Below are 21,074 nucleotides of genomic sequence, written 5' to 3' on the forward strand. Positions count from 1 at the left end.
ATATAGCAGAGTAAGCTAAAGAGTGTTGGGAAAAGATCGGATTTAGGGCTTCGGTTTGGATTAAGAAGCATTCAAAATTTAACAACTTCTCCATTTCAGATTCAGTTAAGGATTAGAACTTTATATGCTGCTGTTGTAATCAGAGTTTCAATTATCTTTTATGTATCTGCGGATATCTTGTCCGTCTTTGTAACTATTATTTTTTCTAATCTTAATATAATATCGTTTTTTTAATTATAAAAAAACAACAAAAATTTCCGTCTACATCAAGCCTCTATTTGTCGAAGTTCAGAAAAGTCCAACTGTCAGCGACAGTTATGAATGAAGAACAAACCACACTAGATAAATTAGATTCAAGGAGATTTTAGCTGAAATCAATGGATATATATTGAATTAATTAAATATGATAAATGACTTAATATCCAAGGGCAATCTCTGTAACAAATATGCAGATACCCGTCACCAAAGAGCCAATATGCAGAAAACGTGAACAACTAACTTCTCACTCCACTCCTTATATTCCAGCCCCATGCATATCTTTACTCCCTATTCTAGAATATACATTACCTATAATGGACCTCTCATTATTTTTATATCCCATTTCATTTACAGCCTATCAATATCCTCCCTCTCCCAAACAGCCTTGTCTTCGAGGCTGAAAGTTGGAAATTGAATAGCCTTGGTAAACAATATCTCTTTTTAGGGTACCAAAGGGAATTGCGGATGCGATGGAGAAAATTTCAAGGAAATTCCTTTGAGATGGAGCTGATGGTGATGCACGTAGTCATTTGGTTGCCTAGGAACATGTGTGCAAACCTAAAGATAAGGGAGGATTAAGTATTGGGAATGTTGTTTTGAGAAACTAGGCTATGTCGGGGAAATGGTGGTGGAGGTATTTTTTGAAAAGAAAAAAAATAATGCCTTTTATAAGCTCCGTCTCGGAACCTTGTGGGGTTAGGAGTACAGAGAATTGGTCTGTCACCTTAATAGAGATGCTTCTACTTCGTCGGATATTTATCCGAGTATCTGGAACACGGACTATATGAGCTCTTTTTTTGGACAAACAATATTTCTTTTATTTTCTTCATCCTTTGAATTGGAAGAATAGACTAAAAAATTGTTTTATGAAGAAGGTGGGACGTTGTGGAAGAAGATCATAGTGAGTAAATACGGGTTACAAGAGAATGATTGAGATACGGGTTTAGCAAGAAATGTGACATTGAGATGCCCATGGAAGTTTATTTCCCGATCTTACCTGACTTTTCAACAATTAGTGAGGATTAAGGTTAGACAGATAGGATAAAGTTGAGTAAAGAGGTAGATGATATCCGAGTGTGGAGTGGGGATCCTTATGGTCTTTTCTGAGTTAAATACTTCTTTGTGTCATTCTTTGACGACATTAGTTTCCCATATTTTCCCTATTTCTATATTATTTGGAAGGTTCTAGTTCCAACAAAGATCCAGTTATTCTCGCGGATACCGATTTTGGGTAAGTTGCCGACCTTGGAGATGATGCAAAAGAAGTTGCCCTCATGTGCCCAAATTGGTGTGTTATGTCGGAATGAGAGGGAAACATTGGACCATAAGCTCATTCACTGTGCATTCACGAACGGCTTGTGGGCTAGAGTTTTAAAAGAATTGGATTTGGTTTGGGTGGTGCCGAAGTCAACGAAAGATTTATTCGCTATGGATCTGGGACGACTACTTGGCAACAGGGGAAGAATTTTTTGGCAAGTTGTGGTTCACGACATATGTTGGTCGGTGAGGTTAGAGAGAAATCGAAGAATTTTTTAAAATACGGAAGAAAACAGTGTCGAGTGCTGAGATAAAATCAAAATCAAAATTGCTACATGGATTTGGGCTTATGAAGATTTTCAGAATGTGTCAATCTCAGATTTATTGAGAGATTGGGCTTTTGTGTATCATTGATATATATATAGTTGCCTTTTCGACGGTCTTTCCTTTCCATTTCACCAAAACCTGCTGAACTTGCTCATTGGCCTTTTTTTTGTACCTTCTTGCCATGATCTTCTCAGGCTCATAGTCAATGGCCAGATCAACCTCCATCTCAGTTGGTGACTTGATCGCCTCACTTTGTTTTCCCCTAGCCCCCTTTAAGCATGAGACATGGAATACCAGGTGGACTTTGGAACCTGTTGGCAATTCTAATTTATATGTCACTGCTCTCACCTTATGAAGAACTCGGAATGGCCCAATAGCGGGCAGCCTACTTTTGATATTTCCTCTTACAGACAGATTGCTGTCGATGCGGACGAAGTTTCACATAAACTATATCACCAACCTAAAATGACAATTCCTTTCGATGGACATTGCGTGTTTAACCAATGTTGTGCTCTGTTTAAGTTGTGTTTCAATTGTTGTATCAGCTCATCTCTATCATTCAAATCTTGTGCCACAGCCGCCACTAGCGATTCTCCTGGCACAATTTGAACTATCGTCGGAGGCTTCCTCCCATAAACTGTCTCGAAGGGAGTCATACCTGTGGCTGATTGGTACGAGGTATTGTACCAAAACTCGGACCAATGAAGTCATCTATGAGGTTGTTGTCCTGCAAAACATCGCAAGAATGTCTCGATGCATCGATTTAATACTTCAGTTTGCCCATCCGTTTCCGTGTGATAGGCAGAACTCATTTTGAGTTTAGTACACTGTAGTCTGAAAATTCGGTCCAAAAATGACTAATAAACAACGGATCCCTGCCGCTTACTATAGATTGAGGGGTTCCATGAAGACGCACCACTTCTTTATGATGAATATTTCAGCCACAACTCTGGCAGAAAAAGGGTGCTTCACTAGATAAAATGCCCATACTTGGTGAATCCGTCTACCACCACCATCCGCTTCAGAGCTTCTAGTTTAGCTTCCAAACGTTTTGATGCCATGATCGCCGGGGTGGAAATCCGGCAGGTTGGACCAATGTGTCATGGACAGTTATGAATCAAGAAAAACCACACTAGATTAATTTGATTGCGATGAGATTTTAGTTGAAATCAAAGGATATATATTAATATGAAAAATGACTTAATACCCAGAAGCAAGCTTTGTGACAAATATGCAGATACCCTATAGCTCATGCTAGTCACCAAATTATGCAGAAAACATGAACAACTAACTTCTCACTCCACTCCTTATATTCTCGCCCCATGTGCTTCTTTACTCCCTCTTCTAGAATATACATTACATATAATCCCTCTCATTATTTTTATGGCCCATTTCATTTACAGTCCTATCACCAACTTCGGTCTTTTATCATTTGCAAACTTCCTAACAATTTTATTTTTGACATTTCTGAGGTTCACTGTACAAGATTGAATTAGGTGTTTTGATAATGATTGAAAGTATTGAGTTAAATTGAAACCGGAAATCTAATATAATGATTTAAGGATACAAAGATACAAGGGCTAAAGGAAATGGAATGAATCTGAATATGTTCACGTGAAAGAAAATGTACTGAATGATTAAAGGTGATAAGAGACAATAACTAATGGAAAGGGGATGAATATAAATTTATAAACAAAAAGAACAAAGAGCTAGATGTTGTAGAAACTAGAGGAGATGAAATATTCTTGAAGGCATTTTTGCAATTGCTATCACTTTTGGGAGGTTTGCATGTGATATTGAAACTGATGTAAATGTTTCTTTGAATATGACCCGTTTGCTCGGATGCTAAGTTAGCCAAACGTTTTTTGAGGCTTACTGAAATGCTTGATATTTTTTCATACTGTCATATTTAATCCATGTCAAGATATCTAACGGATCACTTTCTTTGGCCCTAATTACTGTGCATTCTCAATTAACTTTATTTTTCCACAGTTTCTAGAAGATTTTGTAAATGGTGGGGAAGTTGCATCCCTTTTGGATTGCATTCGGCTCACCGCCGGACCATTGAATGCCCTTGCTGCTGCTACGAGGCCTGCACGAGCTGCTTCAGTTTCTGGGGTTCCCACTGTTGCACCATCTACTTCTACAAAGCAAAGTGGTTATGTGCCTTCTTTGGGACTGCCTAGCAGTTCTAATATAAATACAAATCAATCTTCACCTGGGCTTGGCAGTAATCCCGGCGTACCCACACCATCAGGTCCTGTTGGAACTCAAAACTGCCATGCAGCTGCTATGTTGGCAGCAGCAGCTGCTGCTGCTGCTGCTGGGAGAGGTGGTCCTGGCATTGTTCCTAGTTCGCTTTTACCTATCGATGTTTCCGTGGTTCTGCGAGGCCCATACTGGATCAGGATCATATATCGTAAAAAATTTTCAGTTGATATGCGGTGTTTTGCCGGAGATCAGGTCTGGTTGCAACCAGCTACTCCTCCAAAAGTTGGTCAACCGGTCGGAGGATCACTTCCATGTCCCCAGTTTCGACCGTTTATCATGGAGCATGTTGCTCAGGAACTGAATGGCATAGATTCTAATTTTCCTGGTGCTCAACAGGCACTTGGGATTTTAAATTCAAATAATCCCCATCCCATTTCTGGTCCGCAACTTCCAGCTTCACCTGCAAACAGAACCAACCTCACAAATACTGCGATAATTTCTCGAACAGGAAATGGAATAGCTGCTCTGAACCGCATTGGGAACGCTCTTCCGGGACAATCGAATTTATCTGTGCTTAACCCTTTACGTAGGTCACCTGGTTCTGGCGTACCGGCTCATGTTAGAGGAGAGCTGAATACTGCAATAATTGGACTTGGTGATGATGGAGGATATGGTGGTGGATGGGTTCCACTTGTGGCACTTAAAAAAGTTCTTAGGGGTATTCTTAAGTATCTTGGAGTCCTGTGGCTGTTTGCACAGTTACCAGACCTTTTGAAAGAGATCCTCGGGTCAATTTTGAAGGATAATGAAGGTGCATTGTTGAATTTGGACCAGGAACAACCAGCCCTACGCTTTTTTGTTGGGTAAGATAAGTTATATTTTGTCTTCCCAACTATACATACTACATAAAAATATGAAATGGAAGAGAAGCTTCTTAAAAATGTCCCTTGTATCTGTCGCGTTCCCGCGTTAATGATCGAGTAACGGGTCTATTGGGAAAGGAAAACTTGGAGTCCAGATTCCCCTTAGTTTTGTTAGACTTCCGGCCTTGACGACCTATGGTAAAGATGATGAGTATGAGGCTCGATAGAGAGAACCTCACGATCTCGTAACACTTTGGTTGGAATTTTCTGAATGCCTTTCATTAAACGTAAGATGCAAATAAATACAAAGGAGTCCTAGTTTATCTCATCCTAGAGATGATAACCATATTCCAAATCCTAACAAACCAGATCCTATCTACCCAATCCTAATAACTTAAAAAAATAAACCGATAAGAACAGAATCCTAATCTTTGCCCTTGAATCTGCCATGCGTGTGCCTCTTGTAGACATGTACATTCGGATTCCCTTGCTGGCCCGATGTGGAGGTCGTGACAGTATCATTTGTCATTGTTTGAATAACATGCCCAACTTGTCTGATGTAGTTTTTCTTCATCATGTTGAAAATACATTTTACAGCATCCGATGTTCCTGGTGGTTGACACATTAGTTTGGGAAACCATTGATTGGTTAACCACTAATTTCTTTTAGCTCTTGCGAGTAATCCAAGTATTTTCATTCCATAGGTAACCTAAGTTTCGGTCCTAATATGTTACAATTTCAGGTTTTTGATTATAAAATGACGTGTTTTAACTTTTAAGAATTACTCTGTGGAACCCTACATATTTATAACGCAGACATTCGACACACAAAAGTTAGCAGAGAAGAAAACGTTGCCTGAAGCATTATAAAGTTTATTTTCAGTGTTAGTTAAATAAGTTTATGAATTGTTGAAGAGGTTTCTAGTTTTGATAAAATATTTTTGCAGAGGTTATGTGTTTGCCGTCAGTGTCCACAGAGTTCAACTCCTCCTCCAAGTCATCAGTGTCAAACGGTTTCATCATTCTCAACAACAGCAGCCAAACTCTGTCACTGCGCAAGAGGAATTAACTCAATCTGAAATAGGGGAGATATGCGACTACTTTAGTCGTCGTGTTGCATCGGAGCCATATGATGCTTCTCGGGTAGCTTCATTCATTACTCTATTGACTCTACCAATATCAGTTTTGAGAGAATTTCTGAAACTCATTGCGTGGAAGAAAGGATTGGCTCAAGGGCAAGGAGCTGATGTATCCCCTGCTCAAAAATCTCGAATCGAGCTCTGTCTCGAGAATCATATGGGACTTAATAGGGACGTGAACTCTGCAAATTCATCTTTACCCAAAAGCAATATTATTTACGATAGGGCACTGAACTCTGTCGATTTTGCTTTGACGGTGGTTCTTGATCAGGCCCACATACCTCACGTAAATGCTGCAGGTGGTGCTGCTTGGTTGCCATACTGTGTTTCCTTGATATTGAAATATTCTTTCGGTGAAAATCCTTCCGTAACTTTTCTTGGAATGGAGGGAAGCCATGGTGGCCGTGCATGCTGGTTGCAGGTCGATGAATGGGATAAATGTCGACAGAGAATATCCAGAACCGTGGAATCGATTGGGTCTTCCTCAGGGGATGGTAATCAGGGAAGATTGAGAGTTCTCGCTGATAGTGTACAGAAAACACTGAATCTATGCCTTCAAGGACTTCGAGACGGCCTTGGAATGTTGTGATTTGTGGACTTAAAAGCCTGTGTTGCTTAGCGTCGACAAATGTTATATAAAGTTTTGGACTCACAGATACTGACATGGGTTATTGGTGGAAAGTGTTATAGGTGCGTTGAGCTTGCTAGCATAGGTGTAGTTATATTAAATATTTATGTTCGGATGAATAAATATTTAAAATATTTTTTCTTCACAACTAAGATAAATGGTTTGAGGTCTTATACTTTATCCTTGAAAATGTACTTACAAATGAGATTATGTATTGTTTAGAAAAACTTATTTTAAGTGTTTTCCAATTTCTACAAACAATTTTCAAATATTTCATTGGGCTAAAAACTTGAGAACACTTAAAATAAGTTCTTACAAACTAACTTAATAAGACGTATAAAACTATAATGACTTCAATGTCTAAAGTTAGTCATAGCAGAAGATCAAGAAAAAATAAAGTAAAATAAAATTAGGCACATGAAAGAGAGCAAAATAAAAAGTGGGAGTAAAGTTCCTCACCAGAGTTCAACATCAAACTCAAAACGTGATTGAATGAGAAGTTTCAAAACTACTAAAACTTTAAGAACTCTATTTTTTAGGCTCTAAATTTGAGTGCCTTATCCTTTTCTTCTTCACGGGCACTTGCAGCTTCCTCTGTAGGTTGCTCTGCAGAAGAGTTGTCGCCATCCTTCTTCAATTCTGTTTTGAATTCTTTTGCCGCCTACAAGTGTATCGAGTTAATACCCTACACACAAGAATAAGACTGGAAAAAGCTAGAATGCAAACTATCCTTTTTGTTTTAATTATCAAGATATAATGCTTCCAAATCGAGAGCATAGGGGTGGCAGTGGGACGGTCCATCCGCCCCTCTCCAATGTTTAAAATTTCTATGATCGAGTATATTATTTCTTTATATTTATAAACATAAATACAATTAACTTTCAAGTCCTTACATTTGAAATTCTTTTCAAGTTTTCATTTTCTTCCATGTTTGTACACACATGGTTCCTCCAGATTTTTAGCAAAACCAAATTCTTTGATAGAGCCATCAAGATTCCAACTTCTTGACGCCTGCATGAGACCATATATTGATATCTGAAGTTTGCATACCTTATGATCACTTCCTACTGATGTGTATACCTCAGGTTGTGACGTATAAATATCTTCTTTAATGTTTCCATTGAGTAATGATGTCTTTACATCCATTTTCATATTTCATAGTCATACCATGCTGCTATGGCTACTAACATTCTAATGGACTTAAACATAGCAACTGATTAAAAAGTTTCCTCATAGTCAATTACTTGCCTTTGAATGTAACCTTTTGCAACCAGCCTTGCCTTGAAGGTCAAACCTTTTCATTCGCCCCAAGCTTTCTTTTGTAGATCCATTTGCATCATATGATAACAATTTCCTCATGTGGATATACTAATTTCCAGGCTTGGTTTGAATGCATATAGTCTATTTCAGACTGCATGACTTCAATTTGGATGAATCACTATCAGATATCACTTATTTGAAGTTCATCGGATCACATCCATCACAAGGCTTATCATGGCCTTGTTTATGAAGAAGCGTATATCTAGTAGGTGGAGTAATAATCCTATCAGACCTTCTAAGTGCGTGAACTTCAACTACTTAGTGATGGATATTAGGTTCAACTTCTACAGTTGAGAGAGTATCTTGAATTTTTTCAAGTTCTATCAACTTACATTTTCTATCTAATCGAAATTCATTCTCTAAAAAAGTGACATTACTTGAAACAAACATTTTTTCTTCTTAGGGATGAAAGAAATAGTATCCAATAGAATTATTAGTTATCTCACAAAGTAACACAAAATAGATATACTATCCAATTTGTCTCTCACAATCTGTTTTACTTAAGCATGACATCCCTATATTTTCAAGTAAGAATATTTGTGAGTTTTTTCCATCCATTTCTCATATGGTGTTTTATCCACTGCTTTTGTACAATATTGTCGTAGTTTCAAGTGCAAAGCCCCAAAACGATGTAGGCAATTCAGTAAATCCCATCATAGATCGAACTATGTCCATCAAAGTTCGATTATGATGTTCAGAAACACCATTCAATTTTGATGTTGCAGGTGAAGTCCACTGTGAGAGAATTTCATTCTCTTTTAGATAATCCAAGAATTCAATACACAAATATTCTCTACTTCAATCAGATCAAAGTGTCTTAATACTCTTTTTTAATTGTTTTTCCACTTCTGATCTGAATTTTTCAAACGCTTCAGATTTGTGTCTCATCAAATAAACATACTCATACCTCAAATAGTCATCAGTAAAGATAACGAAGTAAGATTGCCCATATTTTGTGCTAACACTTAACGGGTCACAAATGTCTACGTGGATCAAATCCAGTACACTATGTGCAAGTTTCACATTTCCATTACAGAGAGTCTTAGTTCATAAGTAGGTAGAGAATTTATGTCAAATAAATCCGAAAAGAATTAGGTTATACAACTACTGACCAAATTCTAATATTACTTGTGTAGCTCCACTAACAGACGTGAACTACAAATTTGGAACTCAAACAAGAAAATGTAACATAAACACGGTAAAACTGTTGTTAAATTGTACATAAAGATTTTGGAACTGAATCAAGAAAATTGTGCATAAACACGATAGAACTTTGGCTAAACTTTGCCGAGAGATACACATGGAGCTAATATGGCGTTGTGAAACTGCCTTCAATCAGTAGCAAATGTGACAACTGAAGATAAGAAGATAAAATTATCTCGAAATCACTTTCATAAATCTATTTATTGAGGAGAAGATGCCTGCTGCATGATTAAAAAGGGATGATGTCCCATTTTCTGGCTCTCCTCCTCCTCCAAATATTATCTGCATAGACACAAAACAAAAGCAACAAAAAACTTATTTTAGTGTATGTCTAATGAATCTCGATCTAAACCAAATGTTTCGTGCATGTGAAAATGAATATAGACATGCGTCTGAAAGATAATATTAAAATTTATTTACTACTTCCATCTCAAATATATAGAGTTATTTATTTTCATATAGATTAAGAAAATCATTGGAAAAACCAATTTATATACGAACTTCTTATTTTATCTCTATTTAATTTATATAGGAGTATACTAGTAAACCAAGAAAAAATGCAACTAAATATAGAAATTGAATTATATATTTGGGACAACCGAAAAAGGAAAAGAAGCTCATTCAATTAGAAAGGAGGTAGTAACAAACACGTAATCCATGTGTTTCATAAGAAATGAGAGACGGAATACGATTGTAAAACATAGGAGCTCATCCGGAAGTCAGCTCCTTCACATAGGATGGTTAATTTGTTAGGACTCATTTCGTTTTGTTCGTCAACTATTGCTTTTGTCTCCTCGCACCCTCGTATCACCAAAAAAATGAATGGAAAACATAGACTCTTAATCTTAATCTTTTCTAAAGAAGCTTGAGATTATTATATTTCTTGTTACTTTCCTCCTTGTAAGTAATAGCATTTTCTTAACTTCTGTTAACGTAAGGTTGTCGTCGTTCATACACATGAAATTGTGCTTTTCAAGCCGGCCTAATCTATGCTGCTGTATCCTTTTGCTAAGAACATAACACTGATTTAATTGAGAGTACAACTCAAAGGAGAACCAACCTCGAGATCTTCTATATCAGGACGGCTTATCTGTTCCTTTGCGAGAAGATATCTGTTGGGTCGGTCTTTATCATCAAAAAAGACCTTCCATGATCTGATGGGAGAGAGCCCAATCATCACGAAAATCTATCAAACTAAAAGACTAATAAGTCCTATGTATTATGAAGGTATGAGTTGTCTCATACTCTGCATACCAAAATTTTAGGTTATATAGCAAATTACATTATAAAATGATTCTGTAAATTAGTTCGATTTACTAATTTTGAAAGAAGAAAATGAAGATAATAACTAAACGGCCATCGTAAATTTGTAATATTTGGGTGGCTCGTCTGACATTGAACAAAACCACCATAGGATAGTTTCAATATAACTCTAAAAGTCTCCATAAAAGTTCCAACGGAGGATTTTCATAGAAGTGAGGACCAAAATTCTTGAATGTCGATGGGAATTCCTAAATAGTTAAATTGAAGTACATACTTACCCTGGATAACATCGAAACACAGCACCAGATGGAAGAGGTTTCATTGAGTAGACTACAGTAAAAGTGCTGCAAAATGATATAATACATTAATATGAACACAATATATTACATGCTTTATAAGTTTATAACCCAAAAAAATTGCATCTCTACCACCACAAATGCACAATCGTAGAAAACTATGAAAAATGAAAATAAAAGACAAGAATTTCATCTGAATATTATAACCGACTCGGCCTTTTATAATGAACTGATTTTGGTGAGACCTTCTCAGCTTGTAAAACAATTTTAATACATAATAGCAACAATAGATGCTGAATAAGAAATGGAATTCAAAAGCAAAAATGAGGTAGAAAAAACACAATAGATTATTTATTTCTCAAGATTTGAGTAAAAATTCCACGTGAACCAATCTACTGCTTTATAATATAAATTTAGAGTCAAGAACTTAAATACCTTAAAAAGTCCCTTCGTAACCGGCGAACATTAATTCCGACTCCAACATCCTCACTAATAAGGCGTGGATTCCACATGATCAGAGGCCTAGGCTAACAATATAGTTTAAAAAGTATTCCAACACAAGGTCTCAGTAATATATTCTTTATATTTCGAAAAAACACCTCAAAAAATAAGAAATTACAACAAAATATACTCCCACATAATAAGGTTGCCCAACAACAATTGTTAATGTCACTAATTTACATACAAATTCATTCACAAATACAATTGAAAAATGATAATGAAGTCGTACCGAAACATTTGAGATGTCGGATGCAATTCTTTCAACATATTCCAACATCTGATAATCAGGAACAACCATCACAACAATCTCATCTTCATTATCTACAGGTTTCCTATCACCTAAACTGGATAGTACAGATGATGAAGAATTACAAAACAGTTAGAATATTTTATGTTAGGTAGCCGGGTTCTTGGCAAAAAATTTCAGAAATACATGCAGCAACTTAGTAGCAATCACTTGCACAAATCTGGAGATGAAATGTTAGATGAATACTGATTCGGGAAAACTGAAATATCCAAAGTGTCAAATAAACAATATTCGATGGGGTTTATGGTTTTTTGGCAAAAAAAGAATCAAAACCAAAAAAATCCGAATTATTGAACGAAAACCAAACATTGACAAGTTACAGAACTAAAACCCAAATCAGGCCAACTTACAGGACTAAAATTGCAATTTTCCCATTTTGTAACCATATTTTCAATTGTTAGTCACCAACGTGCGATACACATGCACTTTCCTAGTAAAGATAAATATGAGCCTTTTTTATAGTACCAATAGTATTTAGGCCATTAAAGCAAGTAATTCAGTTTATCGATAAGCTACAGCAGCAAGACCTAATTAGGCTTTTTTTATTCTGGTTTCGAGAGCACTTTTGCATATAAAATTTGGTTGAAAACATTAAGAAAAAAACAGTAGTTACGGGGTAAACCATAATTTGTTTGGTGCAATTGATTGAATAATCCTTAAACCATGATTGCTATTTTCACAAAGGACTTCACTGGGATAGAGTTCAAAAATATTAATTTGGAGATAAGTGGTAATACTTTGGAAATTCATCGTACATCATATGCTAACTTATACATGCAGATGATGTATCTATATATGACCACAGGGTAGAGGGAAGTTGATACGACCACAAAATAGGCAGTAAAGAAAAATATGAAGGATGTTGATATTAAATTCTTTAAAAAAAGATTATGATCTTTTTTTTTATAAGAAACGCGATTATAATGAACATTAAAACAAGGAAGAAGAAAATATTCCTCTACCCTGCCCCACTCTCAACGAAATACTCGATCTCCTTACCTTAGTCTAAGCTAGCACTCAACAGAAACAATTATGCTAGAATAACCTCAAGTCACAAATAGAATTAATGATTATATGAAATTCATAATAAAATTATAATTGGAACTATTCTTGAAAGAGAAATGAAATTTAGGTAAAGATTTACCTGGAGAAACCAAATTTAGCATCTTTCCACTTATACTTTAGCAAAGCAGCAGCACCGGCATCTGGAAATATAGCTTTAACCCTCTACAACCAAGAGCTTTTAACTATAAATAGCCTAAATTATATTTGAACTTACTACAATAAAAAATATATATTCCAAAGCAGGAGCTACATACTACATCATGATCTTCTTGATTACATTTGATAGAATAAGCTAACCCTCACATTCCTATATAACCAAATTGAACTAAATAAACATAAGAAGAAAAAAATACTCAGGTACAACATCGATGCACGTTATTAATCACCACCCAGTTTCTCAAGTCTTCAAAATGATCTAGCTTTCAAAATACTATCTTTCAACCCTCGGAAGTGCTGATGGTGATGTTCATCCCTAAAGAGCCTCCCTGCAAGTACTACAAAAAGGAAACAAACCTGGCATCTTGTTTCTTCCATAAGAGTATCCAAGAATATCTTTGACAGTTCCCAAAGTTCAATTTGTGCCCCTTCATCATCAAGAAACTGCAACTGTGGAATTAATAATTCAACCTAAAGAAAGAAAGAAAGAATAGAAGTAAAAAATAATAATAGAGAAATTGATTATTCTAGTCTATTTCAAAGTCATAATTTCAAAAATGACATTCTTTATTACACATTTTGCATTATGTCTTATTTAATTAAAAAATCCTAAAATACCCTTTTTCTATGAACACACATGTTCCATTTTCGTGATTCATTTGTTTAATTATCTATTATTTCTCTTTAAGAGTTGATTTAACATTTGTTCTGTTTTATTTAATTTATAATATATTAATTTTTTTAGTACTACTTACTTATATCAATAAACATATTTTAATAAAATTATGAATTGTTAGTTTGAATTAGTGCATACGAAACTATCAAGATTATAATATTTTAATTACGATTGTTGCTCATCTAAAATAATATGAACAAATCACCAATTACCATGGTTATGAAACATAATAATTATATCAATGTGAGTTTATACAAATATAAACAAAAAATCTGATGGTCTCAATTAAGTCTCTATTTTATTCCATGCTAACAGTTTATGAGTATGCACAACAAACCTTCAAAAAAATAAAATGCATAAAAATGATACTCGACAAAAGAATTATCACCACTCTATGTCCAAAAGCATGAAATTCATAAGATTATTCGAGATAAAGAGTTTGAGATAAAGAAATTGATGGTGAATAGAGTTTAAATGATAGAGGATATCTATGTAATTTGATATGATAAAAAGACTATTTTGGTAAATTAATTTAACTGAAGACTAAAATTGATTATAGTAACTGTGTGAAGTCTATTTAAGAAAATCTCCCTAATAATATCATAGCATCAAATCTTTTTGAAACTAACAGTTTCATAATTAGTAAGACCATGGAATAGCATAAATTAAGTGCATGATCCCCCCTACCCCCCAAACCAAGACACACACACTAACAAAAACGCGATTAACTGAAGTCAACTAAAAAACCCATAAAATATTTCAAAAAGGAAAAAACAACTCTAACAGAATTGACACGTCCTAATATCCATACTATAGCTCTTGTTCCTCCCGAAGAAACAAACTCAGCGCTTGCTTGGCCAGACTGCTGAACCGCACCCTCCAAATCAGAAGGCAAGCAACTGAAACAAAATTTAAATGAAACAAATGTCACGTCTTTACATCTCCTTGCACGTAAGGCTACAAATATGACGTGAATCTAGTAGACAGTAGCTTTCAGTTAATTACATTAGCATGAAATAGATTTCTTTACGAATGAAACTACTCAACCTAAGAATACAAGTAAAAATTTTGGTATGACAAAACAAGGATCCAATAAGAACAAATTCAACCTATTCTAATTATATCTAAGTTGTGCATATATAACAACATGAATTATTTTCTTGTGGTTATATCTAATCTCATACTATTACTTTGTATTACTTGCATATTCTCTCAATAAACTTAGGCCAGGGCTAAACTGAGACAAACCAATAGATGCTCACACACGTGTAATGGGCCACGAAGCCCATGGCTAGCCCAAGCTGATTGATATCTTGACAATAATTTCATTTTGTGTTTATCTTTTAGTCTGTTTAATTTAATCAGTTTATCTTTTGATTTGTTTGAATTTTTTAATAAAGGGATAGGGTTCTAGATAGGAAGAGGTCTTAGGAGATTGTGTTCATCTTTTATTTTGCACGCAGGAACTTTTTGTATTTATTCAGCACTCTTTGATGAAGTAAAGCATGAGATTTTTTCCCCATAACAATAGTTGTCACTTGCCACGAGATATCAGGTTCTACTCCTAATAAGCCTCAAGACCAAGAGAGATTGTACGGTTCTCTCTTCAAAAAGCCTCCAATCCCTCACTTTTCACCCAAAAATCACCATAACGAGATCCATTATTTGGGACCATAACATGGCATTAAAGAAATGTTGTGAGAATTAATTATATGACTCTTGGAATTAAAGGGAGCAGTTTGTGATAGAAGCTATGCACACACAGCTGACATGTATAGTATGTTATCAAGCAATACTTTTATTTTCTAGGTACTGCTAATATGTGTACGATTGTAAGCGGAAAATGTGTAAGATATTTAAGATATTTTTATTTGGGCTAAGCACCATTGTTTAGATTTCTGGGACGGAATCCTTTTTGATAGAGGGTTGAGTTGTAATGCCTCGAAACTATAACATGTCAGATGCTCAGATACAGCTTACAAGCATTTTAAATTAAGGATTTAATAGTAACGGCTCCTTGCTATGTACTTGAACTAATTGTATAATCTAGTATACAAAGTCAATTTTGGGCGATAAAAGCACTAATTCACCCCCTTCCCATCTACCTAGGCCCATTTAAGGACAGTAAAATTTATTATTTTTTCACCTGTCATCTTCTTCCTCTGCATCATTGGGTTCTGGAATCAACAGTTGCTGTACGTCATCATCCTTGATATTTTCTTGGAATTCCTCAAACTTGGCTTGACATCTTGAAGTGGAAACCGTAATCCCATCGAACCAGCAAGTTCTTGAACGAAACAGATATGTAGGAAAATGGGCAGTGGTGGGTAATTTGGGAACAAAAGCAACGAATCCAGCGAGGTTTAAATATGCGGAAGCCATATTCGCTCTGCTTGATTTCAAGCACACCCAGAGAGCAATCTCCCCGCCTTTGCTTTGGAGGGATAACATCAATCATGAGAGCTTCGTTCAACCAATAAATGAGTCCCACGATAAGGTCATTTTCCGAGGGCAAAAATGTAAATGATATTGGTGTAATCAGATTCAAGAAAAGAAAGTTAATCTTTGCTCAAATTCCCTAAAAAGTTTGAAGTTGACAAAAATATCCTTACATATTTTAATGATTGATTTTCCTGGGAGAAAATGGTATTAGAGCTAATGTAAAATTATTTTAAATGTACAAATTTATTATTATGAGTAATTAAATGTTTGAGGAGGAGAATTTTCTCAAATTACATGAATCCGAACCCAGGTTCGAGATAACTATTTACAGGATTTATTTCAGAACTCTGGAATATTTGCAACAGGAAGAGCTAACTAAGGTTAGATATCAAGAATGAACTTATCAGAATCCTAAGGTAAACTTATGACTCAAAATAACATGTTCTTAGAAATAGTACCAGATTCCTCTAAAATCTCTGGAGATCTTAGAGAAATTCAAAAAACGGTACAAATCCATGGCAATATGCTGTATTATGTACCACATAATGTGGAGAAAATCCTTGAAAGCAGGAAGAAATTCTTGGAATATTAAAGGATATTCGAGCAAGAATTCAGAATCTAGAACAACAACCAAGTTCTAGTAATTAGACTTCAGAAGGAAGGTTACCTTCATCATTTGGTACTGAACCCTTATTACAGAATGCCAAAGTGATGCCCAAACCTTTAACTGAAGAAAAAAAGATGATCAATCTGATCAAAACCGTCTCAGAAAAGAAATTAATCTAATGACAACTTTAAAAAGAATTGGTCTAGAGGATCTACATGAGCTTGCAGAATCTTTTGCAAATCTTAAAGTTGTAGATCTAAAGATGAACACGACTGAGGGTGAACAACCTACCATAACCTGGTCATCTTCGCAGGAACCACCAAGAGAAAGTGTTGGATCTCAGAATATAAATATGAGAGAATCCCAACCAGACTTTTATACTGGTGGTGAAGATCACCCAGCGGGAACAAGGTCAAGGAAGAATCAAATTTTTTTGCACCAAATACCCTATGAGAAATCTGTTTTAGAATATATACATCCTCATGGGGTTATGCTTAACCTAAATGCATTAGATTTCAAAAACAGAGAAGATCTCATAGATGATTGAACATCCGCTATGAAAATCGCAGCAGGAACACTAGATCTCAATAGAGAAGGATTCATTAAACTTCTGGAAATGAGTCTTATGAGATCGGTTAAAATTGCTCGGGACATGACTTCTGTAGAAACCAAAGAGTCAGTTCTAGCCAGAGAATCTCTTAGCGAGATAGTCGGAAAAGTGGCTACCCTATTTAAAGCACAATTTGTAGGGGTAGACTATTTTAACAATCAAGATACAGAGAAGAGGAAGAAATATACTCAAGCTCTGTATAGATTTGAATTACTTGATTTATGTTTAGTGGATGAATATATTATGTTATTCACTAAATATAGATGAAACTCAGGGGTCGAGGAAGATATAGCAATGCAACTCTTCTTCACCAAGATGCCAAGTCCCTAGAGAGAAATGCTAATAAGGGAATATATTCACTGGCAATCCAGATACATTGGCACGAAAAACCTCTTTCCTTAAAGGAAAACTAGCAGAATGGTGAAATTTGGCAGCATTACAAAAGAATTACAAACATTTAAGGGGTATTAATAAACGTACTCCATTGTGTTGTAAGGAAAATGATCTTCCAACAATTATTAGAAGTAAACCACAGAAGCATAAGAGGAAAAATTTTAGGGCTCACCCTTATGCTATAGGGGGAAGAAGTTATTGGAAACCAAGAACAATTTGGTCTAGACAAAAGGTCAGATCTTATAAATCTGGGCAAAGAAGTGGACCATCAAGAAGTAGGATATCATCCCAAGCCTCGAGTACATCCCGAAGCACAGGAAGAACACCTACGAAGAAAACTTTCAGAAGATCTCATACTCGAGCTAATGAAAGTTTCAAGGATTGTAATTGTTGGACATGTGGAGCAAGAGGTCATATCTCAACCAACTGTCCAAAAAATGAAAAAAGAGGTATTAAACGCTTCGATCCAACCCCGGATATTGAAGAAGCAGTTTATTACCAAGATCTTATTCAGATATACCGATTTGAGGATATTGCCTCAGATGAGAGTATATATGAAGAAGAAGAAGTCTCGAGTCAAGAAGAATATGATGGAACTGAATTGGAATTTGACTGAAGACGGTGTGTTTCGACACGAAACACGTGGAGATTTGTCTGGTTTCTTTAGCCAGACAAATATATCTCATAACATGGTCCAAAGGATCATGAGATAAAATCCTAATATACAAAGATATCAAGGATTCTCTGTAGGACATGTAGAAAAAATTCTTACGAAGTCTTGGCCTAAAAAACAAAAAGCATATTCTAATCAATAAGGTTTCAGAAAAGAAATGGCAATTCTAATGGAACTTACATGAAATAGAATGGAGATGCAATTAATTTCTTTTGAAGAAATTAAGGAGGAATTACAAAAACTCAAGATAGAAGTAGCACAAACTATGTCCTGGATTCATATCGGGGCAATCCAGATTATGATAAAAGCTACTTTCAAAGACGGAATAGATTCACCCAATTGATATTGCTATATGGGATAAAAGAATGGGTAACCTTCAAGATTCAGTACTGGGAACTATTTTAGGAAATCTCTGTGCATGAAAGATTGTAGGAGTAATCTATCCGAGAATTGCCTGCAACTTAGCAGATCGAGATTTCATTCAAGCCTTGACATTGCATCAGAACTTCGATGAAAAAAGACTGATGAAAGAATGTAATATGACATATTCTATTACCTATCAAATTTCATATGCTATATCTAATACACATCATTCAGAATTGTTTATTAGAAATGAGTTCATTGAAATACCTGAGATATTTGGAAAAGTTTCTCAGACAATTTATCCAGAAAGAGTTGAGTTTCCTTTAGTACAGAAACAATTACAAGTTACAATTGAGGAAAATCATATGTCCAAGAAACCCAACATGAGCTAAATTTTTTTCCACAATAGGAAAGCTTAGATGCCCAGAAGGGTGGAAGGAAGTAGAAATAGTATTTGATATTACAAAACAAAGGAATCAATTTCCTTGTAATACCATATAATATTTAGAACAACCTACGATAGGAACTTACCAAGGAATGTTCAATATCGGAGAATTGTAAATTCATATCAAAGGAATTCCAGGAAAAGAACCAGATCGACTTGTTCTTGGACTAGAGTTTCTCGAGGAACATAAACATTGGAAACGTCTAGAATATGGAATGGATGTGGAAAATCCAATGACCACAAGTCATTTCTCAATATACATTCCAGTAGGAATGTTATACGAACAATATAAGGCAGAGTATTTTGCTGCTTATATTGATTCAGGTGCTGAAATCTGCACAGAAAAAAGAGGAGTTTTTCCAAATAATTTGGAAGAATAACTACCAAATATTGCTGGAAGAGATTTATCCAGAAGAATCTTAATCTTATGCAAATGGATTAAGATGACTGAAATTGTGATCGGAGGTGCTGGACAAACACCTTATACCACCGATTTATTTTCATGATACATGTGCTGAAATTTTGATAGGAAACAATTTCCTACAAATGTTTAAGTCCTATACGCAAGAAAATGATAATAGACGATTAATGTTCACAACACTTTGTGATCATAAAATCATAGTCCAGAGACTCAGAGAGGCATTTTACAGAAATTGTCAATCCAATTTTGCAGAAAGCGTGGTGATGAAGGAAAACTTCTGAACCCAAAAACGAAGGATTCTAGATGGTTTGGAGAAACAATGCTCCAGCTAAGAGCAGATAAAGAGCTCCAACCAGAAGAAATAGAATGCCTTAAGATAGCTCTACATCAGAAGGAGGTAGGGTTTGAATCAAAGGTATCCTTAGAGGATGTCAAGAAAAGGATCAAAGAAAATTAAAATGAAGATCTCTTGGCATGGTGGGATAAGAATCAACTCAAAGCCTGCCTGAAAATTAAGAAAGAAAAAGATTATGAATTTGTCTGATGCAAGCCTATTCCAATGAACATAATTGATCAAAGGGATATGCAGATTATAATCAAGGAACATTTGGACCTTGGTTTGATCAAAGCAGGAATTCCACCATACAGCAGTCCAGGATTTCTTGTAAGAAATCATGATGAAATTAAAAGGAACAAATTTAGATTAGTTATTAATTATCAAGAAATTAATAAGATTCTGGAGTTTGATAGGTACTTCATACCTAGTAGAGAACATCTTATTAGCTGCATACGCAATGCAAAGATATTTTCTAAATTCGACTGTAAGTATGGATTTTATCTGATTATCAAACAGATTAGTACACAATCTATATAATCTGTCTCAGCCCTCTTCTGATCATATACCTCTGATCCAGAATCGATTCTGATTCAATCTTTGCGAATACATGCTGTAAATCAACTTAGATAACGAACATGTAATAGGGAAAGCAATAAATCATGCTAGCACCACAAAAGCAAAAAAGAAAATTCAATCTACCCCGCTCATTCTACTCTATCTCAGTCTAAAGGATCTATCGCTCTGATACCACCTGTTGTGGGGATCCGGGCTCTAACTCAATTCCTTTTTGGGATTAATTGGATCTTTGCTAGAAAATGTGGGTCATAAAAAAATTTCTTTTAAACATTATAAACTAATGTATATAAATCATACATCATACATAATGTTGTCATATTATTGAACTCCAAATAACATTCACATGTTCAACTACAAGTATTCTACTAGTGTTTAGGATCTAATACATGTCTAGTATTACATCACTAGTCCTTCTTCTTGGCCCGTAATCTCCATGCTATCTCGATCTCTCATCTCTGTCGCGACTCAGATCCTGTCCCACCTGTCGTTATGCACACATACAGACATAACAACAGCCGGAAACTCCGGTGAGAACAAATCCCAGTATAAAACATGGTATACATGTATATACACAATATAAATCATGAAACATACCATCATGAATAAAATCAATAGTAATAGGTTCCATAATCTATGAAACCAAATCAATATAAGCATGCAACTGAAATCAATTCAGATCTTGGACTCGACTCGTATCTAACTCTAGGGATCCCGGTGTGAATAAGACGTCACAGTCTG

The 21,074-nt window shown here is 35.4% G+C and overlaps 2 protein-coding genes across 7 annotated transcripts in view; one reads left to right on the forward strand and one right to left on the reverse strand.

Annotated features, from left to right (window-relative positions):
• The window catches only part of LOC142540036 (mediator of RNA polymerase II transcription subunit 14-like), a 35,547-nt gene extending 28,692 nt beyond the window's left edge, over window positions 1-6,855 (forward strand). For all 3 annotated transcript variants that reach the window (XM_075645889.1, XM_075645892.1, XM_075645890.1), the window contains exons 7-8: window positions 3,835-4,916; window positions 5,863-6,855. In XM_075645889.1, the coding sequence (XP_075502004.1) occupies window positions 3,835-4,916; window positions 5,863-6,643 (1,863 nt within the window). In that variant the 3' untranslated portion in view covers window positions 6,644-6,855. The remainder of the gene's footprint in view (window positions 1-3,834; window positions 4,917-5,862) is intronic.
• Window positions 6,856-9,164: 2,309 nt separating this feature from the next.
• Window positions 9,165-15,929, reverse strand: LOC142540037 (uncharacterized). 4 transcript variants are annotated; one of them, XR_012819012.1, is made up of 9 exons: window positions 15,616-15,929; window positions 14,281-14,368; window positions 13,151-13,264; window positions 12,717-12,799; window positions 11,495-11,609; window positions 11,200-11,291; window positions 10,747-10,812; window positions 10,266-10,399; window positions 9,165-9,487 (listed from the first exon to the last, which is right to left on the reverse strand). XR_012819012.1 is itself a non-coding variant. In XM_075645894.1 (9 exons), exons 1-9 carry the CDS (start codon window positions 15,918-15,920, stop codon window positions 9,377-9,379), a joined length of 1,047 nt encoding a protein of 348 aa, XP_075502009.1. In that variant the 5' UTR covers window positions 15,921-15,929; the 3' UTR covers window positions 9,165-9,376. The 4 variants fall into 4 exon arrangements, 3 of the variants coding, with proteins under 3 accessions (XP_075502009.1, XP_075502008.1, XP_075502010.1); XM_075645894.1 differs by having other exon boundaries at window positions 10,266-10,359; window positions 13,151-13,243; XM_075645893.1 differs by having other exon boundaries at window positions 10,266-10,359.
• Window positions 15,930-21,074: the final 5,145 nt, after the last annotated feature.

This window comes from Primulina tabacum, chromosome 3 (assembly GCF_025594145.1).
Source record: "Primulina tabacum isolate GXHZ01 chromosome 3, ASM2559414v2, whole genome shotgun sequence".
Classification (NCBI taxonomy): Eukaryota; Viridiplantae; Streptophyta; class Magnoliopsida; order Lamiales; family Gesneriaceae; genus Primulina; species Primulina tabacum.